The sequence below is a fragment of the Schistocerca cancellata genome, chromosome 1 (genome assembly GCF_023864275.1).
Source record: "Schistocerca cancellata isolate TAMUIC-IGC-003103 chromosome 1, iqSchCanc2.1, whole genome shotgun sequence".
NCBI lineage: Eukaryota > Metazoa > Arthropoda > Insecta > Orthoptera > Acrididae > Schistocerca > Schistocerca cancellata.
In genome coordinates, this window is record NC_064626.1 from 741,556,485 (window position 1) to 741,569,140 (window position 12,656).

Sequence of the window (12,656 nt, forward strand, 5' to 3'; positions counted from 1 at the left end):
CCACAGGGCTGACTGGCCAGCTTTTACTTCCGCTGCAACCATTGAGTCTCCCCCACAGGGTGACATTGACAAGGTGGTTCGTGTTTTAACCACGTCCATCATTTCAGCGGCCGAGGCTTCCATCCCCCGTTCTTCTGGCCTCCCTCGGAGGAAGGCTGTCCCCTGGTGGTCGCTGGAGATTGCTGAGGCTATTCGCGACCGTAGGCGGGCTCTCCAGCGTCATAGGCGGCACCCGTCTCTGGAGACCCTCATCGCCTTTAAGAGGCTCCGTGCCTTCGCCCGCCGTCTTATTGCACGGCGTAAGCAGGAGTGCTGGGAGCGGTATGTTTCCTCCTTGGGCTCCCGTGTTTCCCCCTCGCTCGTGTGGTCCCGGATACGGCGGATTTATGGACACCAGACCCCTACGGGTGTCCCTGGGATCTCTTTGGACGGCGCTGTGTGCACGGACGCTGCCGCCATTGCTGAACACCTTGCTGCGCACTTCGCTACGAGCTCTGCGACTGCAACTTATCCCCCCGCCTTTCGCTCTTTCAAGGAGCGGGCCGAGCAGACGCCGTTATCGTTCCACACGCGTCGTTCTGAAACTTACAATGCTCCTTTCAGCGAGAGGGAATTCCTCGCTGCCCTCGCCGATTGCCCTGATACAGCACCAGGACCGGACTGCATCCACGCACAGATGCTGAAGCATCTCTCCAGGGACTGCCAGAGACACATTCTCGCGATATTTAATCGCATTTGGAGTGAAGGCGTGTTCCCGTCGCAATGGCGAGAGGGTGTTATTGTCCCCATCTTGAAGCCCGGTGCGGATCCACTGGCGGTGGACAGCTATCGTCCCATTACCCTCACCAACGTTTTGTGCAAATTGCTCGAACGTATGGTGGGGCGGCGTTTGTGTTGGGTCCTTGAGTCGCGCGGTCTCCTCGCTCCATCCCAGGGTGGCTTCCGTCGGGGCCGGTCTGCAGTGGACAATTTGGTGCGGCTGGAATCTGCTGTCCGTATGGCCTTTGCCCGACGTCAGCATCTCGTTGCTGTGTTTTTCGATCTGCGGAAGGCGTATGACACCACATGGAGGCATCACATCCTCGCCACATTGCATGAGTGGGGTCTTCGTGGTCGGCTCCCGGCTTTTATTCAAAGCTTTTTATTGCGCCGCTCTTTCCGGGTGCAAGTCGGTGCCACCTCTAGTTCCTCTTACATACAGGAAAATGGGGTCCCGCAGGGCTCGGTGTTGAGCGTCTCCTTATTTTTAGTGGCCATTAATGGTCTGGCTGCAGTAGTGGGGTCGTCGGTGTCTCCTTCTTTGTATGCCGACGACTTCTGCATCTCATTTAGCTCCACGACTACGGGAGTCGCCGAACGCAGGCTGCAAGTCGCCGTTCGCAAGGCAGCATCATGGGCTCTGACTCACGGTTTTCAGTTCTCTGCACCCAAGACTCGAGTTATGCACTTCTGCAGGCGTCGGACGGTCCACCCTCATCCTGAACTTTACCTCGACGGCCACCTGCTTGAAGTGGTGGACACTTGCCGCTTCTTGGGACTCTTGTTTGATGCCCGGCTCACATGGGTTCCTCATGTTACTCAGCTGAAGCAAAAATGCTGGCGGCACCTCAACGCCCTCCGCTGCCTTAGCCACACGTCTTGGGGTGCAGATCGCTGCACGCTGCTGCGGTTGTACCGAGCCCTTGTGCAGTCCCGGCTTGATTATGGGAGCCTGGCCTATGGGTCTGCGTCCCCCTCAGTGTTGAAGTTGTTAGACCCCATACACCACTGTGGGGTTAGGCTTGCAACTGGCGCTTTTCGCACCAGCCCCGTGGATAGTCTACTGGTGGAGGCCGGGGTTCCCCCGCTGCGGATTCGCCGCCATCGTCTGCTCGTCGACTATGCTGTCCACGTTCATTGCTCGCCAGATCATCCCAATCGTCGCCTGCTTTTCCCTGCTATGGTCCTCCATCTGCCCGAACGGCGACCTAGGTCTGGGCTTTCCGTCGCTGTCCGCGTTCAGTCCCTGCTGTCGGAATTGGGTTCATTCCCTCTTCCGCCTCCCTTCCGGGTCCGTGCACCTACGCCTCCCTGGTGTTTGTCCCGGCCGTCCGTCCGTCTGGACTTGGCACAGGGACCCAAGGACTCGGTTCCGCCTGTGGCCCTCCGTCGCCGTTTTCTTGCTCTCCTCGCCTCATTTTCGGACTGTGAGACTGTCTACACTGATGGTTCCCTGGTTGATGGTCGCACTGCCTACTCTTTTGCTCATGCTGCTCATGTTGAGCAACGCTCTTTGCCGGCTGGCTGCAGTATATTTACTGCAGAGCTGGTGGCTATATTGCGCGCTCTTGAGCATATGCGTTTCTGCTCAGGTAGGTCCGTCGTCATCTGCAGTGACTCCCTGAGCAGCCTTCAGGCCATCGACCGCTGCTATCCCTCCTCTCCTCTGGTGTCCTCCATTCAGGAGACTGTTTCCGCCATTGCCCGTTCTGGTCGTTCGGTGGTCCTGGTTTGGACGCCCGGTCATGTTGGCATCCCAGGGAACGAACGTGTAGACAGGCTGGCCAAAGGGGCGATCAACGCCCCGGCTTTGGAGGTCGGCCTTACGGCTCGCGACCAGCAGATGGTGTTGCGCCGTAAGCTGATCGGGATGTGGGCTGCTGAGTGGCGTGGCATGACAGCCCCGAATAAACTGCGGGCTGTCAAGGGGACGACCGATGTGTGGCGTTCCTCCCTGCGGGCTTCTCGCAGGGACTCGGTAGTCCTGTGTCGGCTGCGCATCGGCCATACATACCTGACGCACGGCCATCTGTTGCGTCAGGAGGATCCCCCCTTGTGTCGGTGTGGGTCCCGGCTGACGGTCGGTCACATTTTGCTGGAGTGTCCTCGACTGCGCACACTCCGGCAATCTTTTAATCTCCCGGGCACTTTGGCTTTGGTTTTATCTGACGATGCCTCCATGGCTGATGCCGTTTTAAATTTTATCTGTGGTAGTCCGTTTTATGGTTCGATTTAGGGAGGTCCTGCACCTTTCCTTTTCTGTGTCTTTTGTCCTTGTGTCTGTTGCTGTTCTGGTGTGCCGTGAGATGGTTGGCTCTTTCCCTTTTTTTTGTTCTCGTGGTCAGTCAACCAGTCTCCGGCCGTCTTCCTTTCTTCTGCTTCTTTCTGTCTGGTGTTCCTCTGTCCTGTTCTTGTCTGTAATGTTTGTTGCTCCATTTGTGTTCTTTTAGCGCCTGGGGGGTCGTCTCCTCCCCCTTTGGTTTTTACCTGCTCCGTAGATTTTCGGCTCGCCTGATTTTGGAATGGGGGACTGATGACCTTCGCTGTTTAGTCCCCCTTAAACATCCCAACAACCACCGCAGTCTGTTTCTGATGTGATCTAGAGTACTAGTCTTGAATCTATTATTTGTTGCAGTAGATAAAGCATCATGATGCTTGACTACAGAATCAGTAGCTCTGTAACTTAAACTGTCAGACGCTTTCAACATTGCAACATGTCTCTATGTCAATGATTTTTGTCTAATTTGCTGAAAATGTGTTTTGAAGCGCACAAAGATAATCTGTCACTAAATTCAGTTACTAATCGCTATCAAAAAATAATCAGTTCTGTGAATGGTTTTCTTGATTGACCATTGTTCACAAAAAGCAAGTGATACCGTTTTACAATGTTTCCATATTGCTTATACATGCAAAACTACCGACCCAGCCCAGCTTCACACAGGTACCATTATCTATGTGTGGCCAGACAACTTATCTGGTGTAGCATATTTTGTTTGCAGGACACTGCTTAGAGTTATGAATGAAATTCAGAGAGCAACTTTAATTAAAGGAATATCACAATTTCCTAACAACTTATGGCGTGTGAACAGCTCACACCAGGAAATTCGTCCAGTGGCATGAATGTTTTGTGTTCTATATTGGTTAAAAATATTTGATTATTTCAAATTATAAGTCTTAAATTACAGTGGAATGATGAGGTGGTTATCTTTTCATTATTGGTCATATTTATTACAATACTTCAAAATTTAGTAACTCACTGTCCATTGTTCTAAGAATCTGCAGAGAATTGAGAGTGTGAATAGAGATTGTTAATCTTAGGGAAACAGAAATTGGCAGTCGTAAATTATCGTCATATTTCAAAATGCGTTATTTTACTGTCTATGGAACCATTTTGAAATCCTGTCTGTTCATCTGCAATAAATATCTGACTCTCATTCAGAAAGATTGTGCCCATGTGTTTGATCTTTAAAAGGCCTTTCTCACCAAGTGGAGATTCATTTACCAATCTACTGTACAATTTGGAAGTGTCTAAACAAATAATCTGTTTCCCCCACCACACAATGAATCATATTCACCCCTATGTTTAAAGGAAAGCAGAAAGTTGAAGCCATCTGTCACACTGCTTTAAAACTTTCTTTATATGAATGAAGCAAACCTGCATCTCACACTGACGTACATTTTTGCAAAATTATTTACTTAATGCATAAATAATTGCATTATTTACTTAACGCATAAAGAATTCCCCCCCCCCCCCCCCCCCCCACCCAATGAACCATGGACCTTGCCATTGGTGGCGAGGGTTGCGTGCCTCAGCGATACAGATGGCCGTACCATAGGTGCAACCACAACGGAGGGGTATCTGTTGAGAGGCCAGACAAATGTGTGGTTCCCGACGAGTGGCAGCAGCCTTTTCAGTAGTTGCAGGGGCAACAGTCTGGATGATTGACTGATCTGGCCCTGTAACACTAACCAAAACGGCCTTGCTGTGCTGGTACTGCGAACGGCTGAAAGCAAGGGGAAACTACAGCTGTAATTTTTCCCGAGGGCATGAAGCTTTACTGTATGGTTAAATGATGATGCCATCCTCTTGGGTAAAATATTCCGGAGGTAAAATAGTTCCCCATTCGGATCTCCGGGCGGGGACTACTCAAGAGGACGTCGTTGTCAGGAGAAAGAAAACTGGCGTTCTGCGGATCGGAGCGTGGAATGTCAGATCCCTTAATCAGGCAGGTAGGTTAGAAAACTTAAAAAGGGAAATGGATAGGTTAAAGTTAGATATAGCGGGAATTAGTGAAGTTCGGTGGCAGGAGGAACAAGACTTTTGGTCAGATGAATACAGGGTTATAAATACAAAATCAGATAGGGGTAATGCAGGAGTAGGTTTAATAATGAATTAAAAAAATAGGAGTGCGGGCAAGCTACTACAAACAGCATAGTCAACACATTATTGTGGCCAAGACAGACACGAAGCCCACACCTACTACAGTAGTACAAGTTTATATGCCAACTAGCTCTGCAGATGATGAAGAAATTTATGAAATGTATGATGCGATAAAAGAAATTATTCAGGTAGTGAAGGATGACGAAAATTTAATAGTCATGGGTGACTGGAATTCGACAGTAGGAAAAGGAAGAGAAGGAAACGTAGTAGGTGAATATGGATTGGGGGAAAGAAATGAAAGAGGAAGCCGCCTGGTAGAATTTTGCACAGAGCATAACTTAACCATAGCTAACACTTGGTTCAAGAATCATAAAAGAAGGTTATACACATGGAAGAATCCTGGAAATACTAGAAGGTATCAGATAGATTATATAATTGTAAGACAGAGGTTTAGGAACCAGGTATTAAATTGTAAGACATTTTCAGTGGCAGATGTGGACTCTGACCACAATCTATTGGTTATGAACTGTAGATTAAAACTGAAGTAACTGCAAAAAGGTGGGAATTTAAGGAGATGGGACCTGGACAAACTGATTAAACCAGAGGTCGTACAGAGTTTCAGGGAGAGCATAAGGGAACAATTGTCACAAATGGGGGAAATAAATACAGTAGAAGAAGAATGGGTAGCTTTGAGGGATGAAGTAGTGAAGGCAGCAGAGGATCAAGTAGGTAAAAAGACGAGGGCTTGTAGAAATCCTTGGGTAACAGAAGAAATATTGAATTTAATTGATGAAATGAGACAATATAAAAATGCAGTAAATGAAGCAGGCAAAGAGGAATACAAACATCTCAAAAATGAAATCGACAGGAAGTGCAAAATGGCTAAGCAGGGAGGACAAATGGAAGGATGTAGAGGCTTATCTCACTAGGCGTAAGATGGATACTGCCTACAGGAAAATGAAAGAGACCTTTGGAGAAAAGAGAACCTCTTGTATGAATATGAAGAGCTCAGATGGAAACCCAGTTCTAAGCAAAGAAGGGAAAGCAGAAAGGTGGAAGAAGTATATAGAGGGTCTATACAAGGCGACATACTTGAGGACAATATTCTGGAAATGCAAAAGAAGAAGACAAAATGGGAGATATGATACTGCGTGAAGAGTTTGACAGAGCACTCAAAGACCTGAGTCGAAACAAGGCCCCAGGAGTAGACAACATTCCATTAGAACTACAGACGGCCTTGGGAGAGCCAGTCCTGACAAAACTCTACCATCTGGTGCGCAAGATGTATGAGACAGGTGAAATACTCTGACTTCAAGAAGAATATCATAATTCCAAGCCCAAAGAAAGCAGGTGTTGATTGATGTGAAAATTACCGAACTATCAGTTTAATAAGCCACAGCTGCAAAATACTAACACGAATTCTTTACAGACAAATGGAAAAACTCTGGTAGAAGCCGACCTCTGGGAAGATCAGTTTGGATTCCGTAGAAATATTGGAACACTGGGGGCAACACTGATCTTACGAATTATCTTACAAGAAAGATTAAGGAAAGGCAAACCTACGTTTCTAGCATTTGCAGACTTAGAGAAACATTTTGACAATGTTGACTGGAGTACTCTCTTTCAAATTCCAAAGGTGGCAGGGGTAAAATACAGGGAGCAAAAGGCTATTTACAATTTGTACAGAAACCAGATGGCAGTTATAAGAGTCGAGGGACATGAAAGGGACGCAGCGGTTGGGAAGGGAGTGAGACAGGGTTGTAGTCTCCCCGATGTTATTCAATCTGTATATTGAGCAAGCAGTAAAGGAAACAAAAGAAAAATTCGGAGTAGGTATTAAAATCCATGGAGAAGAAATAAAAACTTTGACGTTCGCCGATGACATTGTAATTCTGTCAGAGACAGCAATGGACTTGGAAGAGCAGTTGAACGGAATGGACAGTGTCTTGAAAGGAGGATATAAGATGAACATCAGCAAAAGCAAAACGAGGATAATGGAATGTAGTCAAATTAAGTCGGGTGATGCTGAGGGAATTAGATTAGGAAATGAGACACTTAAAGTAGTAAAGGAGTTTTGCTATTTGGGGAGCAAAATAACTGATGATGGTCGAAGTAGAGAGGATATAAAATGTAGACTGGCAGTGGCAAGGAAAGCGTTTCTGAAGAAGAGAAATTTGTTAACATTGAGTATAGATTTGTCAGGAAGTCATTTCTGAAAGTATTTGTATGGAGTGTAGCCATGTATGGAAGTGAAACATGGACGATAAATAGTTTGGGCGATAAATAGTGTGGGCGATAAATAGTTTGGGCGATAAATAGTTTGGGCGATAAATAGTTTGGACAAGAAGAGAATAGAAGCTTTCAAAATGTGGTGCTACAGAAGAATGTTGAAGATTAGATGGGTAGATCACATAACTAATGAGGAGGTACTGAATAGAATTGGAGAGAAGAGGAGTTTGTGGCAAAACTTGACTAGAAGAAGGGACCGGTTGGTAGGACATGTTCCGAGGCATCAAGGGATCACAAAATTAGCATTGGAGGGCAGCGTGGAGGGTAAAAATCGTAGAGGGAGACCAAGAGATGAATGCACTAAGCAGATTCAGAAGGATGTAGGTTGCAGTAAGTACTGGGAGATGAAGAAGCTTGCACAGGATAGAGTATCATCAAACCAGTCTCAGGACTGAAGACCACAACAACAACAACAACAACAACAACAACATAAAGGATTGAAAACCAAAGGTTTTGAATGCACATTTTACGCTATCCATTTGTGTTCTGAAATGATTGCAGTCAGCTGGCTGTCACTTAGGTGGCTTGCATATCTCTAATCAGTTATCCAACTGGGGAAGGTGGTGGTACAGAGTAATGTGGAATATCAGTCCCATTTAGTTTCTAGCAAGTCTCCACATCCAGCCACATACTGTATCCTTAAAAGCACCATACCAGATGCAAATCTGGTCATACTTGAAGCATCTGAAGTTACTGGTGTTCTCTATAGATTTAGGACGGCTGTTTGCTAGGTGGCAATGGCATTATTTTCACAACGTAACTTCAGTTCATCATACTTCAGCCAATTTGTGTAAAATAGTTACAAATTATGCACACAGACCTTCCTCGTAAAACAGTGTATCTATTAGTGAAAAGGTGACTTCAATTTATTTATGTAGAAATAACTCAAAGCAGAATATATACAGGACCATACACAATGGAGCAGCTATCGGTACACAAGTGGGATCAAGATGCTGATTGTGAAATCGATACAATAATATAAAGCTGAAAAAAAAATTCCAAAATATTTGTGTAAATTTTGTGTGGTAACATATAACTAGTGAATACATTGCATATAAAACTTGTTAAAGTTACTGGTGGAGCATCTGCTTTTGATAAACTATGGCAGTCAAGAGTAGTTCATAGACATCACATGTTGTGCTACAGATTGTAAACAGGATATCATAAAAAAATGTACTGACAGTGTAACTTCACCAGTTAGTCCAACTCCGCGCGCGCAAGGGCCCACGCGCGTGCGTGCGTTTGCGCTTGCTGTCCATCAGTCAGCTATATGTGAGTGTCTGTTATTCCGAACTTATCACCATCTTGGAATGACTGTATTTTTTTAGTATAAAACCACACTCATGTGTGCCCCAAATCCCTGTTCACAATGGATACTGGTTTTGGCCAAGCAGCTGACACAAAATTTGTCGGAGTTTTTATTTTTCTTCTCACTAGGATACAGAGGCTCAGTCTGAACCCCAAACAAGGAAGCAAATTCTATGTGAATTTTTTTAGTGATTGTGCAGATTACAATTAAGTCAAGTTAATTTCTGTTATTGCCAAGAGTAAATTTTATATTCTTGACATTACAGGCTAACATGGATGGAGTGAGTGAAGACTTACAGAAAAGTTTTCGGGAAAGAATGCAAAATGATACTGCTCTACAGAATATGGTAAAAGAACGTAACACATTGCCTGTTGCGTCATGTAAATCTCAGATAATGGAGGCCATTAATGAACATCCTGTGGTCATTATTAGGGGCAACACAGGTTGTGGAAAGACCACACAGGTGAAACGTTTTTTACTTATTGTCGCATTCATAAGTTTTTTCCTTCTAATTGAATATTGTATAACAGGATTCCCCATTGCCATTTCATTTCAGGTTTGTCAGTATATTCTGGATGACTATATTCAGGCAGGTCAGGGAGCGTATTGTAATATAGTTATAACCCAGCCTCGTCGAATTTCTGCTGTTTCTGTAGCAGATCGTGTCTCTAATGAACGAGGAGAACCGTTGGGAAATAGTGTTGGCTATAGTGTGAGATTTGAATCCTGTCTGCCTCGTCCATATGGAGCAATTATGTTCTGTACAGTTGGTAAGTTTACTTCACTGAGTTTCATCAGTGTTAGTGTTTTCATCTACATAATAGCAGTATTTACCTACAATATTTAATATAACATTCCATCCTGGTTTTTCCATTGTTTGATATGTAATATATGTAATATTTAAAGGCTCTGTTTCCATTAACAGGAGTTCTGCTAAGGAAGCTGGAAAATGGCCTGCGAGGTGTATCTCATGTAATTGTTGATGAAATTCATGAAAGAGATGTCAACTCAGACTTCATAATGGTTGTGTTAAGGGATATGATCCATACATACCCTGATCTCAGACTTATTCTCATGTCAGCAACAATTGATACAACACTTTTTAGCGAGTATTTCAACAACTGTCCAGTAATTGAAATTCCTGGGCGAGCTTACCCAGTACAAGGTAATATTAAAATATGATAAGATGGCTGCTAAGATATTTTGAAATTGTTTGAACTTGTAGAACCTGTGGGGAAGACAGTTTCTGATAGTTGCATTGCTTTTTTCAGAGTATTTCCTTGAGGATAGCATACAAATGTTAAATTTTGTTCCACCACTGGACAACCGCAAGAAACGTAAAGACAAAGATGATTCTGAATTAACTGGCGAGGATCAGGATGAAAACTTAAATAAAGTGATATCAAATGAATACTCACCACAGACACGGAATGCTATGGCACAGCTTAGTGAGAAGGAAATAAGTTTTGAACTTATAGAGGTATGTTGGTTCTTTCATGATGTAGTTGTAACTGTACTTAATGTTTCTGTGAACTGCTTAGAAAATTTAGTACTGATTTGAGGATTACAGTTTATTGCTGTGTGAGAACTGCAGAATGATAATTACTGCCTGCCTACTGACTCACTTTTTTTTCTTTTTTTCACTTGTAGGAAGTGAAGGGACCTTTGAGAAAATGAATATTTATTCTAATGATAGAAAACTGAAACGTACAGTATTTTTCTAAGTAATCTCTCTGCATTAAACACACTCCAGTGTTTCACAAATTTTTGATCTCGTCTGAACAAAAGTTTTTTGGTTTCACCTGTAACCAATTTTACACTGCATCAGTGATTTCTGCATCGGTTGCAAATCTTCTTCCCCCGAGTGCTTCCTTCGGTGGTCCATACATGTGGAAATCGCTTGGAGCCAGGCCTGGACTGTATGGTGGTGTTCCAGCAATTCGAATCCCAACTCCGTGATTGTTTCAGCCATACCTTTGGCAGAATGTGGTTGAACATAATCTTGCTGCAGGATGACACCTTTTCACAGTTTTCTGTGACATTTGGCTGTGATTGCAGGTTTCAGATTAGTTTGCAGCACATTACATTAGTTCTCACTGTTCACAGTTTCACAGGTTGAACACCTTCTGCAACCAAAAAGTGAGTCACTGCCCTCATTTCCTTCTTTTTGGTGCAAATTGACAACTGAGCTGCAGTGTTTTGTGGTCTGCTACAGTAGGGTGACTAACATGGGAATAAGAAGGATATGTTACATAGAATTGTTGTAGACAACAGTACTTCAGTCTTGGATACCAGCAGTGTTACCAAGCCCTACAGGGAGAAATTGCCAAAGTCCCTTTACATTTTGCTTTCCCCTCATATATTCATATATTGGTTGTGTTTTCCATGCTGCATAGATTTTACTTTTAGTTCATTGTTCATCCTTTGGTAGTGATATGTATGACTTGCAAGACCCACTGTTTTGAGGGCTATCTTGTCTTCAGTGTATAATGTTGGTTCCACTCTGTAGTCACATGAAGGCACCAGAGATGCTTTGCCTTTTCCAGGCACTGCAAATTCCTTATGTGGTGCAAGACCTCTGATTCGTTACTTGGCAGGAGGTGGCAGCTAGAATATGTGGCTTGTATGTATTGGGGGGGGGGGGGGGGGGGGTGTTAATCTTTGCAGTGGACTCGTGTTGTCATGCATGTGTTTAGTTGCATCTGCATAGAGAGGTGTGGTTTCAAATTGATAGGAATTAGACTTTTAAGATAGCAACTTACAGTCCTGATAGATGAGGCAAACTATGTTCAAGAAGAAATTTTTGGGGAGGTCAGGCAAGGAATGTTTAAAGGAAATTAGTGGGCACTTTCATTCAAGTTTTAGTTGAAAGTTCTTTCAGTGTGCTAGTTCAAAGTAGTTTTGTTTTCAAACAAGCTTTTGGATATGACATTTGAGTGCAGAAGACTTAGGATGAGGGCAGACTGAAGAAGTCTGAATGACCACAGATCATATTCCAGATACTGATTTACTTGAAGAAGAATCCAAACAGAACAATATGTAATTGTAGATGAGAACATTTCACCTCAAGAATATTATTTGTTCTTTCTAACATAGCCTGTGATGAAAACATGAAGAAACCAGCTAATCTGTATTCCCAGCATTGCATAAGGAAGTTACGAAGCATGAAATCCCCTTTCCTTCAAGTACATTGAATGTGCTTTATGCTTCGTGGTGAAACATTTTGTGAAAAAGAATTGTTGCTTTCTCACAAATTTTGTTCCTGTAGACCAATTTTTCTTCTTTTTTTTAAAAAAATGAGGTTATATAAACATTGCTTTATCGAAGTATATATTAAGTTCAGAACAAGATTTTTAACCAGTTCACTTCATCTGCTTCATTGCTTTTAGCAGTTGATGCCTCTTCCTTTGATTGTTGTAACTGGTTGAAAATGAGATGTTGATAGAAGGATAATTCCATTAATGTAGCCCACACAGTATATAGAGTTGAATTTTTCACTTTTGATGTGATTAAAAGTTATTGTTAATGGCTAGTTACAGACACACTAGATTCTTTTAAATGCAAGCCAACAAATAGTTGCATACTACACTTATTCATAGTTATTGCTGTAAAGTTATAGTGCAGTAAACCTAAGCTCAACCATGTAATTAGTAGTGTTTAGTATGGAATGATGATGATGATGATGATGATGATGATGATGATGATGATGATCTTGATCTTGATCTTCATAGTTCCAGAGTTAAATGCTATGTAAAGTGGCAGCACTGCCCCACTGGAATAACACAATGATTTTCAAGTTGAGCAGACACACCAAAATTAAAGAATATTACACTGTAAACATACGTTCTCATTGATTATTGCTGTTCTGGTAGGTCTTGTTGAGATCTAACACAGTCAGCCACATGACATGAAGATTCA

General features: G+C 43.5%; 1 protein-coding gene across 2 annotated transcripts in view; it reads left to right on the top strand.

Annotated features, from left to right (window-relative positions):
• The window catches only part of LOC126185629 (dosage compensation regulator), a 220,825-nt gene that overhangs the window by 119,467 nt on the left and 88,702 nt on the right, over positions 1 to 12,656 (top strand). For both annotated transcript variants that reach the window (XM_049928144.1, XM_049928143.1), the window contains 4 exons: positions 9,004 to 9,201; positions 9,295 to 9,508; positions 9,664 to 9,903; positions 10,010 to 10,218. In XM_049928144.1, the coding sequence (XP_049784101.1) occupies positions 9,004 to 9,201; positions 9,295 to 9,508; positions 9,664 to 9,903; positions 10,010 to 10,218 (861 nt within the window). The remainder of the gene's footprint in view (positions 1 to 9,003; positions 9,202 to 9,294; positions 9,509 to 9,663; positions 9,904 to 10,009; positions 10,219 to 12,656) is intronic.